Below are 15,067 nucleotides of genomic sequence, written 5' to 3' on the forward strand. Positions count from 1 at the left end.
AAATTTAAAATGGACTCTGAAACAAAAACGAAACAGAGATGATGGAGATCTATACAATGTATGACAACAAATATCCACAATGAAAAGAATAAAATCATACTGATTTCAGACATCAGTAGTAAAGCAAATGAACATTTTAACATATGCATTTCCGTTACAAAGCTGGAGCTATCCCCATAGTCACAGAGTGCCTTTCCCCCATTCACGTCAGTGTGCTATTCTTAGCCTCTGTCTCTGACACCGAACCCTCCACTCTTGCCATGAAAACAGGAATGCCAGATGCAGCACAGTTCTACACTTTATTTGATTAAATTAACAGAATACATGTGGCTAGAAAGCGTGGCCAAGGCCTTCTAATTAAGCTATGGCAACTACCAAGACAACAGTTTAGCAGTACAACAATGCACAGATGGAGGAAACCATGTTTTCAGGACCAAGTACTTTTTTGAGCAATTTGTTGGCCTGCAAGTAAAACAGTATTTATGCTTGACATTAGTTTGTCTGATTATATTTTCCCTCAGCACTACTGAAATCACTAAACTCAGAAAACGCAGCCCTAAATACTGAACCAAAGTCATATAATCATCAACTATATTTAGCACGAAAATGCAAATCATGTGAGACTAGCGAAATATGTATGACTCTTTTTTTTTTCTAATGAACCTAAAGAAGGACAGCCATAAACACACAAATAAATTCACGTGCCCAAAATTCATGTATCCACAAACACACACAGAAGTCCCTCCGAGTAAACATGAAAAACATCGCGCAGATCCAAGACCTACGCTGGAGGCGTTCAATCCAGGCTCCACTTATTCCAGACAACACTGGACAGCCTGTAGGGAAAATTCACTTACATGGCCCAAAGTGAATAACCATATTTTTGAGATATTTCCTCCGGACATTCAAGGTCAAAAGGGGCCTCTCAGGAAGGTCTTGTGAGTCTCATTGAAGAGAGGGTCTGTTGTGCGCCGTGCTGATGAACAAACAGAGTCTCCGCAGAGATGAATAATGGGACAGGTGAGAGGGTACTGGACAGGACCACACGCAAACAGTCCCACTTGGGGAAAAAAAACCCATTTATGAGACCAATTTACTCAACATTTTTTATACAGTATGTACATTGCATTTAATACATTTACCATGCATCACACAGCTGGAATTATCACTATATTCATTTAGATATTAATTCATATATATACTGCAAGCAATGCAGGTTAAGTACCTAGCGCTCAAGGGTACAACGGCAGCTTGCGGGAATCAAACCAGTGACCTTTAGGTTACAAAACCAGTTCCTTACCCGTTATACTACACTGCCGCTCTACTCAAACAGCGCACTCTGCAAAAAGGAACAGATCAGTAATGACCGACAGCATCAAGACATGTCATTAGCCCCACTCATGCATTAAATAGACTAACGATAGGAGAAACATGAAACTTTGTTTCTTTTAAATTAAGTATTTAAAATCCCTGGGTGTGTGGCCAGGAAACAGATTGACTTTTTACAAAGGGCTCCAGTACACAACAGTATTGTGTATATGTTTAAGTGCTTTTATTTCTGTGGAGACAAGCCGAAATAATTTTTTTTTTTTTTTTTTAAATCCTTGATCTTGTATCATCATAGCTCTTAAAGGGATAGTTTATTATTTGAGGGGAATATTTTATGTAATATTTCAGTTTTCATGCATGTGTTCCATTCTACAGACATCCGATATCCTACATCATTTTATGTCCAATTAAGGATATTTTAGATACTTCCAGAAGGTTCTTTACAATGTAAATGAGCTTTCTGGGATTCATGGTCTACATCAAGAAAATACACTTCAAGTAACATAAATGCACATACGAACAGATTCATTTAGCATTGTTTATGCATGATTATAAATGTAAACTTAAGTTTTTATATGATGCCTGTACGTCTTTCATTGAATGCAACCGCCTCAGACTGCATGTGTCAAAGGAAATAGTTCCAACTGAAAATAAGATTAAATGCATTAAATGCTATTTGTCTGAAGAATAATTTGGTAATATGCACAGATAAAACTGGAGGTATAATATTTCTGCACAAGCAGCTTTCAGAGCACACAAAAACTGAGCGGATCAAAAAATATACTGAAACAATATTAAAATCACCAAAAAGTGACATAGACCTTTGAGTAATTAATTTATGCCCCTGGTTGTTTCCTTTGTCATCCAGGAGATGAAGATGACCCTGGACTTTGGATCTTAAAACTCATGATTGGCCACAACCTTTCCACAAACTGGAAAACACTAAAAATATGGAGATGGATTTATAAATAACTTTAAAAACTGATACGATTCATTAGAGTGGTGTTTTCTGGGCCATGCAGAGTTCCATTTTTATTTGAACCAAACATGTTAATATGATGAAAGCGTACATCCTCACTCTTGTACCTCACTAGTCACAGCCAGGCTTTGTTATTGCCCCGCCTGAACAAATTGGGTAAGAAACAAGAAGGATCCTCCCATGCTCCCTTTAAGCGAAGGAAACTCGTATTAAATCCCCCGTGAAGGCCTTCAAAACAAAAACTGTTTGTTCATATCAAAGGCTTCGGTTGTTCTATTAATTCCAGGGACACGATCCTCCAAAAATATGTTTTCCTGCCCCGGGGGGCGGGCGGGGGGGGGCGGGGGGGGGTTTCGAGAGGCCACGTGAACGAGCGGGCAGCGCTTCCAGCGCTGATGGTGTGAGGTTGGGAGAGGATGGGTTCACATGGCTGACTGGCAACGCTTCCCATGCACTTGCACCGGGAACAGGGAAATGGGGCAGAGCGTCTTTTACACTGAAAAGATCATTACATTACAGGCATTTAGCTGACGCTCTTATCCAGAGCGACTTACACAACTTTTGTACATTGTATCCATTTATACAGCTGGGTATATACTGAAGCAATTCAAGTTCAGTACCTTGCTCAAGGGTACAGTGGCAGTGTCCTACCTAGGCATCGAACTTATGACCTATCGGTTACAAGCATAGTTCCATACCCACTGTGCTACACTGCCGCATTACACATCACACACTACTGTGCACCTCTTGGCCCGGTCACCATACGAAAGTGCACATGAATACATAACACACACGCAAAATATATATTTTTGGGCATTTCTTCAAATGACGCATTCAAAGGAGCTTTATGCTGCAAATGAGCAGGCAGACTTGAGACGGGAAATTAATTTGGCTGAGCAGAGCTCCCAAATAGCCAAATCTGCCAAAAACTTGGGTCACTACATTCAATACTGAAGATATCTTGTTAGCACATTTAACTGTAAAGGAGGGGTTTGTGGGGGAGGCAAAATAATTTTGTTTGACAAAAATAACTTGTCTAATTGGTCATTATTTGTTTTTAATCACCAACTTCTGTTGGGGGAGCACGAGGCATTTGAATTTTTGAAGACTTAAGATGTTTCTTGATCATTACACTGTGTTAATGTGTTTACTGTTAGTTGCATAACCCAAAAGCACGTGGCTCTTGAGCGAAGCAGTCATCCTGAATGACCTGAAAAAATAATTTGATAAAGTACTTTCTCTCCATAATCAGGCTTAAATTTGTGTCCCTTTTTTCTCTCTTTTTTCAAATTTATAGAATCATATCAATGTACAACATAGCACATGTATGAAACACAAACACAACTCAAAGACAACTCAAAACCTTGGGCAAAAAAGTCTGTCATATCAAGCTTTGATTTAAATATAAGAATCCAAGATAGAGACACTTTGCAATAAGGTTCCATTAATTAACATGAGTTTATGCATTAACTAATCTGAACAAAGAATGAACTAATCTATTAACATTTATTCATGTTAAATAACCCATTAGCAAAAATGGAATAGGAGCAACAGGTTGAGAAAGTACGTTTCTTAAGTGTAAATAAGGTGGTATTCAGGCACGTGTTATATTAGCAAACAATTTGTTCTAGTCAGGAAATGGGGGAGAGTAGGGAAATTTTGTAATTGGCTCAATTCTGAAAATATCACTAGAGATAGACTAATCATTTTTTAAATACAAAAAACCTACATCCATTGGCTATGATTACACACCACAATTAAATTTCTGGGACATATCATTCAACAGTAACCTGACCGAAAGTACTGGGTGTGAAATATTACATTTAACCCCCTGGTTGTGGTAAAAACTAATGTGACAAGGGGTACACCCAGCAGCCTTAACAGCTGTAAAAGTTAACACAAAGTAAGATAATTCAATGCAATTACATGCTACATCTATTTTTTGATTACATCTGTATGTTTTTCATGGCCTACCTATATTGATGAGAATATATCACAAGACTGACCATTATTCCTCGATTCCTGTGTAATGTTTCCTTTTTTTTAAAAATCCAAACAGCTGTATCAGTCAATGTCACATGTCACCACGTAGCCTAAAGTTAAAATTGAGTTAAATATATTTACGAAAATCAGGTCTGAGTTGAACAAATCCAATCAATTGGTTAATCAATAGTCTACTGACAACAGGCTGTTAATTACAATTTTTTTATTTCCAACATATCAGAAACCTCCCTGGGGATCCCTGTGAGTGGTTCCCTTTTTATTTTTCATTTTCTGCAAACAAATACAGACGACTGTTTGAGCTATCTATTCTGTTTGTGTGTCTCGTCTTTACATTTTGTTATTGTAGGCTATTTTGTGCATTGCATTGTATGTAGACGCTTGTGAAATGTCACGATGGAGTCCATTAAATCTTAGGCCTACTATGTCCTGTCATATATTTCTCCCACATAGTTCATGTTAGAATATTCTAACCAGTAGTAAATGTAAAGTTATGATATAATAAAGATATAAATAAATACATTTTAATGTCCACAAATGTTTTCTAAAATTAGGTCACCAATGATTAAAGTCAAGTTGTGCCAATCAGCCCGAACATGGGGTTGGTTGGCACACATTATGGGGTTGGTTGGTAAAATATTAAAATGCTACAGTTACAAAGAATGAAGCAACCAATAGAAACGATGCTTCAAATATTCAAATAAGAATGATAAAATATGATTTTTCAATGGAATACATATAAATATAATAAATACATAAAATGGATAATAAATATAACATAGAATAAAGTTGAAACCCGAGTTGATTTGCACAATTATTTTGGGGTTGCGCAAGCCACCCAATAGGCATGCAGTTAAAAATGTGATAACGCATGCAGGATACATATGTTCAATACATGTTACCACATTAACTACATGCCTATACAAGGATTGGTAGGCAAAACCCCCAAATCACTGTTCCAAACACCCCCGCTCCAGGAGGGCTCTCAATAGAGACTGCCTTAGTCATCATAGGTTATAACTGGTGGCCGAGGATAGAAGTATAGAAGCTGGATGAATCTGCTTTCCAAGCATTTATTCTCGGCACAGAGGCGACATTTACTCTGTATGTTGACAAACTTTATAGTGCCTAATTTCATCTTCTCGGTTTCTTTTTTCCTTGGGGCTTCTTTGGTCTTCTACTACTCCGGTTAGTTTATTACATCAACTGTAACTGGCTCAACCCATTTTATTTGCCGTGATAGATCCCTTATTACATTTCTGTTACATCCATTCTACCATTGGTTTACATCAGGCCGGCCAGTGGAGGATAGGATTCCCCTCTATAGCTGGATTCCTCCCAAGATTTCTAGGAAGAGTCTAGGAATTACATACATTTGGATTCTTTGACATACACACACAAGACAGTAGATAAAAAACATTTTCGGTTAAAAAATGTAGTTTTATATAGCCAAAACATTATTTTGGCAATATCTCCAGAAATATTTATTTAAATCTCCCGCCGTTCGTTGGAGACAAAGAAAGTGTAATCCTGCGTGTTTAACCTGAAATATTTCCCCTTAGAAAGAATCTCCTTACACCTGTGTTTAATATACGCAGATAGATTGACTATAATTTCATAATTTTGCTGTAATCAGCTATTTTGTATCAAAGATGAATCATTTTCAGATTTGACTGAATACGACAATAATTGCCTCCATTTAATCAGATAATTGCTTTTTCCAGAAAAAGGGACGCAAATGGTATGCAAATCAGTAGAGATTGTACTAGAGGCATGTATTAACTATTTTAATCCTACAAAGTAATTCTGGATATGGGGATTAATTAGCAAAGGTTATAGGCCTACATTTCCTTGTTGCGATGGTTAATTTGTTTATACGATGCAATAAGGTTATCGCTTTTGTTCATATGGACACTTCTGCAGGAATAAAATATATACAGCCCGGACTAGTTCAAGAACCCAACGTTCTATATATTGGTTGAAGAAACACATTTATTATACAGCAATAACATTCACATACATTGTAAATATCAAATCGAACTCAGCAAAAACAAAACTGCTAAATGAGCAATATATGGAAAATAACACAATTAATAGGATTTCATAACGTACTCTTTTGACCAGTTTTTTTGTTCATAAATTCTAAGTTATGGTGACTTCCTCGCAGAAACATTTTTTTCACCAAAGTTTATCTTGTGTACCAGTCTCCAAATTACCATTTAATCTGTCGTTCAATTTTGCCAGTAAGCGTATTCCAGTTTACGTTAGCCTTCTGGTAAAGGCAAAAATAATTGCTGGAACAGCATAATGCACCCTGCTGCAGCCAGGCGATATAGCTATAAAAATGTTTATCTTCGGATTGCCTTGCGTTAGAAGCACCAGGAACAGAGCACGAGCTCCTTCAATGTCTTGCGCAGCTCCTGACTCCTGTACGCGTAAATCAGAGGGTCTATGAGCGAGTTGCAGATGATCAAAATTAAAAACAAGTTGAAATGGCTAAAAAAGCAGGTGCAGTACGGACTTTTGGGACAGGTGAGGATGAGGATGAGATGGAGGAAGAAGGGACCCCAGCAGATGATGAAAACGCCGAGTAGGATGGTCAGAGTGATCGCTCCTTTCATGCTGGTGGCCTGGCGGCGGCTCTTGTTGAATGCGATTATGCGCCTGGAGTGGACGTGGGCAAGAACGAACATGTGCAGATAAAGGACTGCAGTGAAAACCAAAGTGATGCAGAAGAACGTCACGAGACATACGATAACGGCATTGTCCGTGTAGTAGACAATGAAAAGAGTGCTGGAGATGGTACTGGCCAACCAAATAATCACAATGACGGTCACCGCTCGCTGGGTTGTCATGATGCTGTGGTAGCGTAATGCGTAAAAAATGGTGATGTAGCGATCAGCGGCGATGGTGCTAAGGAAGGACAGGGAAGACACCACCGAACTGCAGATCATGATGTCAATGACATTATCCAGGTGCTTCATCATATGCGGCGTGACAACCAGCAATCCGTGCTCTGTCAGCAACATGAACATCGTTTCCACCACGTTGCTGACGCTCACTAACATGTCAGAGACTGCCAGGCAACATATGAAATAGTACATTGGGGAATGCAGATTCCGGTTTTTGATGATTGCAAGCACAACTAAAATGTTCTCAACCAGGCTTATTAAACCCAACGTCAGAAAGACCTCGTGCGGGATCATAACTTGGGCGCATTCCGTAATGTTCTGGTCACCCAGGGAGACGTTGGTGATGTTATCCAAGCTATACATCAAAGGATTGTGCTCCAGGTGTTTCATCATGAGATTATGATACGAGGTGTCATTCATGTCCTTATCTTCCAGCATGGAAAAGTGCGTTTTGACTATTTGGACCCTTCTTCACTTGATTTCCCGGCAATAGTTGTGCGCTGTAAAAACAATGAATCATAAATTAGTTTCGTATTTGCGCATCAAGAAAGGACACTGTAAAGCAAAAACTTCAACGGGGATTCTGAAGCAATAGTGAATGTAATGTAAAATAGTAAAATTCAAATTAAATATTTATCAAATACAATATTTGCCATTGCTAATGTACTTCTATATGATTCATTATCCGCACCACGTTTATCATTTTACACGCATTTTAAGAATAATAGGTGATAGTGCCGACTGAATCAAATGTAAACAGGATAAAGTTATCATTTTAATGTATGACTTCAATATAATGTTTTTGTTTTTTTTTTACCTGCAAGGCGCAATTTTCAACTGGCACACGGGCACACGAGACAGTGGGATCAGTAGTTCTTTTTCAAAAATATTCAAGACTTGACATAACGAGTCCTCCACGACTCTGCTGTCTCCTTTCAGATTATTTTCCTCAACCACTGACAAATTCTCCTGTGGCGTTTCAGTGCATTTGCTATAGACCCTTAGCGAATTCATGAACATACTTCAAATCAAAATCCGACCGCAGTGTCGCCTTCGGTTTTTCTGTGAGCCTCGAATAAAGTTGGTTTAGCTTCCATTAATCATTCGAGTACCGGTTTTTTGTTCATGAAGTTCAGATAACAATGTAATATTAAAATATTTCATTACGCAGAATCCAAATATGCAAATCGTAGCATCTTCAATTGAAACACACACGGTGACACTCGTTGTTCTATAAAGGGTCGAAACCCGTAACTCCTCCCATTAGCCATGCAAACGAAAAGACAGACACGTGATTTGGACACTAGAATTTGCGCATCCCTTTGCCGCTACATTTGAAAAGAAAATTTTAGAAAATATTCTAAAAATATTTTATCTAAAAAATTCCTAAACAAGCCCTGTTATTCCAGTAGTAAGGGGAAGTAAGTAATACATTTGATTACCATTAATCGATAGTTACTTCAGTTGCATGAGTATTTAGACTGTGCTCAGTAAAAAATAAAAATTACGCCTCATTCCGTCATTGCTTTCATCTATTAAGTCTCGTTTTGAGAATGCCAAAAGTGGTCTTATTTTTATTACTTCATATCTTAGTTTCGCAAAACAACAATTGTGTAAGCATAAACATGTATTTTGTCCTCCGTTATACTGTATAGGCGCTTTGTGTAATTGCAACTCAAAGTGCGGGTGGGTCAGTGTGTTCAATAGACCCCACAAGACTTCAGCTTCCAGAAATGAGTACAAAAGCAGCAACTGTTTAGACTGAAAAACAAGCCACCAAATTAGCCTCAGATCAGGCCATTTATAGCAAGTGCAAGCAGGGAAGATAAGAGCTTACTAAGATCCCCTATGATCTGACTGTTCCTGAGAAACATCCAATATTATTGACCACCTTCAGAGCAGGCTAATATCTAATACACACACACACACACACACACACATATATATATATATATATATATATATATATATATAAAGCTGTTGCATGGCGACTTGGGAATTTTAATATACTTATTAACCATGTTGCAAACCAGGAGAACTCTAAAGCTGCTTGAAATATTAGATTTACAGCACAATATAGTTATCTATGCCCGTGTGAGCAGTCATCCATCCGGGATGAAATCCATGATCCACGCTTGATTAGCAACAATCACAGAAAAGTTACATTGTTCATTCTACACAAAGTCATCTGAAAGGTAACAAAATTTGTATACAATTCTAGATTCACCCTGAAGCTGAATCAGTGGACAGCACCTGGGACTGTATCTCTGAATCAGTGGGTTTTCATAAACTGACCTGCAAATTTGATCAATTTAATGAAGCAATTTTAAGTTTATTTATCAAGTTTATTTGCATAATTCAGATTTTGGTTGTTAGTATTAATTGGGAGTATTAATACTGTTGATCCATCATTAATTCTGTGCTTTATACTTTGCTGAAAAGTCTGTACTTTCCTCTACTAATGATCTGTATGTCACCGTAGATAAAGGCATTTTTCAAATAAATACTAATGACAGCTATAAAAATAGTAATAATAAATAATAATAAACTTTATTTGTACAGCACTTTCCATACATGAAATGCTGCCTAAAGTGCTTCACATTGTAGCAGATCGAAATTAAAAACATAGATAAATTAAGATAGTAATAAATGCAGAGATAGAGGCATTTAAGGTACATGAAAAGAGAACACATGTACTGTAGTGAGACATACTACAAATTATTCAAGATTAATTCAACTCTGATGCTAGTACAAAAATATATCTTTTTTACGAAGCTCAGAGGACACCAATGTAAATGTGTGTGTGCTATTGACCTAGTGTAAACTTATACTGTGTAATCTGAAAATTTCACCCAGCCCAGTCTACAGCAGATATCGTGTAAGGGACGATAAAGAGAACTCTGTGCTTAGAGATGGGTGTTCTGTCACAGCCTGGAACTTAATGTACCCTAAAGATATAATGCAAGACAGCAGTGATAAGGAAGCCAAACAGCACCTTATATGAGTAGAGCTGAATGAAGCATTCCATGTGCGAAGCTACACTATACGAGAGCACACACCTGCCCCAGATTATCAGAGAATGGCATCAGAGGACCCAGTCCTCAGGCGACAATCATTTAATTTATATTTTATTTATAAACCTAACTTTGTTTAGGTCTGTCCTATAGCGGCGAACGAACCTTATTTACCCACCAATTAGGCCACGATCTCTGTATAGTCCCATTTACAGTGTGCACAGTCTACAGCAACAGCAGTAACGTACAGAGCACCCTGTTCAGCCCTTCTGAAAACTGGTCACATACAGCCTTTTATTCACTCACAAGACAGCAAAAGACTAATAATATAGATTTTTATTCGTTAATAATGTAAATTATAGGTTTACCTTATTTTTGCCTTTATTTTAAAATGATTTTGTACTGAACGGAAGAAGGGCATCTATGGAGACCTCAATCACTCGCCTTAAATATTATTTGTTGGATGATCACATTTCTCCAGTCACATGGTGTCCTAGCAGCGCTTAGCTTCATGGGATGACTAGTGGCAGGAAATGGAAGTGCTTCTACAAACTGCACCTCATCAGTAGTAGCACCGTTCCCAGAAACGTCCAGATTATAAGCGATCACCGTAAACAAAAGAATACATCCCAATATGCCCCTCTAATAATATTACTTCCCTAAATGTAATCCCCCCTCTAGAGAACAGACCAGTTGCTGGGCTCAAGAGTTGAAATTTGCTACGTCGAGACACAGAATTTGGAGTCTGTGCACATCCCTAATCAAACTCGTCTCAACCATCTTGTCCACTTGTAGACACGGCACTGAAACTGAAGCAACACAGAGCCGTGATGCAATACACATCCCTCTCTTCCAAACAGCTCATTGCGTAAAACACACTGTTTTCAGAGAAAGCGGAGTGACCCCACGCTGTCTTACAAAACATCCCGCGACAGAGAGGACTTCTAAGATTCGTTATGGTCTCCTCTATCGGGCCCATCGAGGCGACGCCCCACATGAAAGCCCGCCGTGACGCAGTCTGTAGCTTTAGGTGAACTACGGAACAAGGCCTGTGTTTCAGCACCACGTATGACCGTGTCTGCCTCACTATTATGCTCATCATGTGGTTGTTCTGAAAGAAAACAGAAGGCTCTGCAGTGAAGACCATGAATTATTCAACTTTTCTTGCAGCTCCCAAAGTTATTACAGGAGTGAGCAGGGGCCCAGTGCACAACAATACACATTACACTTCAGAGGTTTAAATAGTTAAAAATAGCTATCAGAAGGATGGTAATTTTATGGGTTTAAATGTTTAATGGTCATAGTTTAAGCCCACTATGACCACATTAGAGGGTTTTCCCAATACAAGTTTAGAAGAGGGTGTAATAGGCCATTTTAACAAGGTCGGCAGTTCAGCCACCATAAAGAAAGCCATTACATTCGTTTTCATTCCCTGAAAGCTCCATTTCATTTTTGCTTAGGTATATCGGGTCAATTTACACACTTCCATCCTGCAGATGAGTCATGGCATTCCCTTTCACACTGCCAGGGTTAAGTGTGTCAACTTCCCATTAGTTCTTCTTTCTAAAATGGGAGATATACTTACAGTGCTGTGAAGGGTGTGTGTGCACGTGTTATCCCTTACCTGGAGCATCACTTCCTATCCAAAGAAATGAAATCCTGACATACAGGCTGGTCTGCAGGGAGGTGGGGGGGGGGCATGCTAGAGAAAATGCACACGATAGTGTTACCAAATTGTTTTTGCACCAAACATGAACAACATCCATGTTCTTTTTCAACAAACATTTGTGCCCTGTAGTTACCTTCCAATTTGGCCCGTTTGTGTGGTACGTGCATCCCAGGGCTGCAAGTTCCTCGGCCTGTTGGCGAGTGCGCAGATGACCATGTGACCTCCAGGGTGCCTCCTGCCAGTCGCCAACGCCTTTTACCTGCGCAGTCACTGCACTTGTTGCGCAGCTGGTGCAGGCAGACTGTACGTGCCAACAGAGCCCGCAGCCCTGCACAATGAGATGGGGAGAACCCCTGCCAACTGCTTGGCCAAACCGTGCTGTAACCACGAGGCACTGCTGGCCAGTTGGAACAGAAATGGTCCAGATTAGATTAGAGACCATGTGACACATCACCAGTGAGAGCCAGTGCCTTAGGAGACCCTGCTGCCCAACAGCCTGTTATTCTTGTGAAAAACATTTCAAAGGGGCAGACCCCTGACCAGACCAGGCTGGTGATACAGTAGCCAATCAGAGCCCAACTAACATGTACCATCATCTCACAGGACAGTAAGCAAGCCATATATAAAAGCCATGAAATATAAATAAGACATAAAAATATTTCTATAACAATTCAATACCATTCATAAGTGGAAAATATCTGCATTCCAATTCCAGAAAGTTACTCTTTTTCAAAATATTTCAATACACATTCCTGAAAAGAAGTCACATGCAAGTACCATGAAATAAAAATGGACTGTCTGTACTTTTGTCTCATATTCATCTCTTGATCTCAAATCAAAATGCCTTAAGTAAAAAACAAATTTCACTCTACTTTCCCCTGCATGTGAAAGCAAATATCTAAATATTTATACAATAGAACCATTGGACTACTATGAACTGCATTTTTAGACAGCTTCTTAAATTATTATCCTGAATCCAAATTTCCAACTTTCCTGCTTCTCATTTGGAACCACCACCAACCATCATGTAGTAATTGCGCTGACTGTTTAGGAACAACTGAATCGATGTAAATCTGTTCAAATACATTTTTACATTTCTGCGCATCCATGATCACTTTGCAATACAATTTTCAAAGTTTAGGAGGGATTTTTGCAATACTTACAAATAACATTTGTTTTGTAGGATCAATCCCAGAATATTAAAACAAATGGGGCAACCTATTTTGCTCACCAATTTCATGTTATGTTTTTTTTAAACTTTCATTTGTAAACATTTCACATACATGATTAAGAAATATTACAAAATATGTTTGGGAATTCAGGACTGGGCTTAATAGGTACCTTCTATCTATATGAACAAATCAGACACACAACTGGGATGTACAATGTCCTTTCCATTTTTGCAGTTTTATAGAGAACAAACTTGCAGATCCAACGTTCATTTACATTTCATTTAAGCAGATTCAGATTATTCACACAGAAAATTATTAGGGATTCGGCTGGATCTTGTTATTTAACCAAGAGATAAGTTTCCGGTCATAAAATCGCAAGACTTAAAGGAATAGTTCATGGGCTGGTGCATGACTTTGATTGGCTCAGAGAGTTCCTGTGTGCCATTAAGGATATTTTAGAAATCTGTAGACGTTTCTGATGACCAGACAGCTTTACAGTGGCATATATTTAGGATACAGGGGTTTGTGGTGTGAAGCAAGAAAATACTCTTCAAGCAACTTCCATGTAGCAGATACAGTGATTTCATGCCTCCAGAAGTTGTGCGTGTATACACTCAACTATTATTTTAAAAAATGATATACCCAACTATTATTCAAAAAACTATTATTCAAAAAATGTTTAATATTTTTTTTTGTTTGAACCATTTCCTATGCTGCATCAACCTGAGACCACTGTGTTCAAGGTAAGATGTTCTGGCAAAAAAATACGGAGAATTCAGGATTTATGATCATAATAAACGCAATAGAATGAATACATTCATGTACAGCCTCTCGAAACATAACACTGTTGTACAAGCTGCTGTGGAGGTCCTTAGAGCACACGCCCTTGCCTGAGACCACAGACCCCTAAATGCCCGATACCTGCCCCCGCACATCCAGCAAGCCATCAGAAACATCTCTCAAATACAGGAAATATCCTTCAACACACACACAAACTGGGCCAATGGAAAACATGCATGAAACCTGAATAATATCAACCAATCAAAACCCAGAATGCAAACCATCTCTTCAACAGTTTCACATCAGTACACAGAATTGGATTTGGGCAGCATGTACCAGCAATCTCACCTTATTACGCCCCTTTTCACACACTGCAATAAAAAAAGCCTCTTTGAAAGTCAAGCTCTACAAAAAAAAAGTACTAATTATCATGATGTTTTCTTCAGATAAAATAGTCAAATAAAACTACACAATTTAGTTTTGGATTTAAAACTTCACAGCAAATATACTTTTAGAACTACAACAGATTTGTGGCTGAGGAAGATGTTTCTATCAGCAATATGATTTAATATCCAGAATAATTTTTGGCTTTTTATTCAACAAAAATAACTTAATCATCAAAGGGTCTGCAAGATCGCAGGTGAAATACTCTGGATTTTATAACAGGCTGTTAATTATGAACTGTAAAGATTTGGGAATCTGAATTTGGGAATTCAATACTTTCCTTCAGCAAGGCGGGAGTTTCATTCGCAAGTTTGCCTTGTAGTGTAGCGACCGTTTGTTGGGGAGACGAGAACGTTTTCTTTTTCTTTATTTTTTACACACAACGCTCCCCTTCGATACTTTAAACAAGCTATCGGGAGGAAAAGGGCTTTGCTGCTCCCTCTGGACACAAAGTGGCTGATCAGGGACTGAGCGTGGCCAACCAGAGGACTCCACAGCACGCGAGACTGCTGCAAGCCTGAGCAGCTGCTTAATGAGGACCTGGTGCAAAGCAACCGGTAATAAACGCATCGGGTTCAAAGCACAGGGTTTTCCCATGACCGTGCTTGTGTTGCCCCAAGTCATCAGCCAAGCATTCCCCCCCTCCTCCTCCTCCTCCCCCTCCTTCTTCCTCTCCTCCTCCCATCACTCAGTCCCACTCCTCTTCATCCCTCTTCCTCCTCCTCCCATCGGTCAGTCCCAATCCTCTTCATCCCTCTTCCTCCTCC

General features: G+C 38.9%; 1 protein-coding gene and 1 long non-coding RNA gene across 4 annotated transcripts; both read right to left on the reverse strand.

Moving 5' to 3' along the window:
• Positions 1–6,281: 6,281 nt before the first annotated feature.
• Positions 6,282–11,927, reverse strand: mc1r (melanocortin 1 receptor). 3 transcript variants are annotated; one of them, XM_035396709.1, is made up of 2 exons: positions 11,860–11,927; positions 6,282–7,721 (listed from the first exon to the last, which is right to left on the reverse strand). In XM_035396709.1, exon 2 carries the CDS (start codon positions 7,657–7,659, stop codon positions 6,679–6,681), a length of 981 nt encoding a protein of 326 aa, XP_035252600.1. In that variant the 5' UTR covers positions 7,660–7,721; positions 11,860–11,927; the 3' UTR covers positions 6,282–6,678. The 3 variants fall into 3 exon arrangements, with proteins under 3 accessions (XP_035252600.1, XP_035252601.1, XP_035252599.1); XM_035396710.1 differs by lacking the exon at positions 11,860–11,927 and adding an exon at positions 8,244–9,151; XM_035396708.1 differs by lacking the exon at positions 11,860–11,927 and adding an exon at positions 8,039–9,151.
• A 1,049-nt stretch (positions 11,928–12,976) lies between these two features.
• On the reverse strand, positions 12,977–15,008 carry LOC118214738. The gene is made up of 2 exons (XR_004762676.1): positions 13,163–15,008; positions 12,977–13,122 (listed from the first exon to the last, which is right to left on the reverse strand). It is a non-coding gene; the product is annotated as an uncharacterized LOC118214738 (long non-coding RNA).
• Between the last annotated feature and the right edge of the window lie 59 nt (positions 15,009–15,067).

The sequence above is a fragment of the Anguilla anguilla genome, chromosome 16 (assembly GCF_013347855.1).
Source record: "Anguilla anguilla isolate fAngAng1 chromosome 16, fAngAng1.pri, whole genome shotgun sequence".
NCBI lineage: Eukaryota > Metazoa > Chordata > Actinopteri > Anguilliformes > Anguillidae > Anguilla > Anguilla anguilla.

What these genes read in the sequence shown, in the direction of transcription:
- mc1r (XM_035396709.1), bottom strand. Translation starts at nt 7,659, where the DNA reads ATGCTGGAAGATAAGGACATGAATGACACCTCGTATCATAATCTCATG.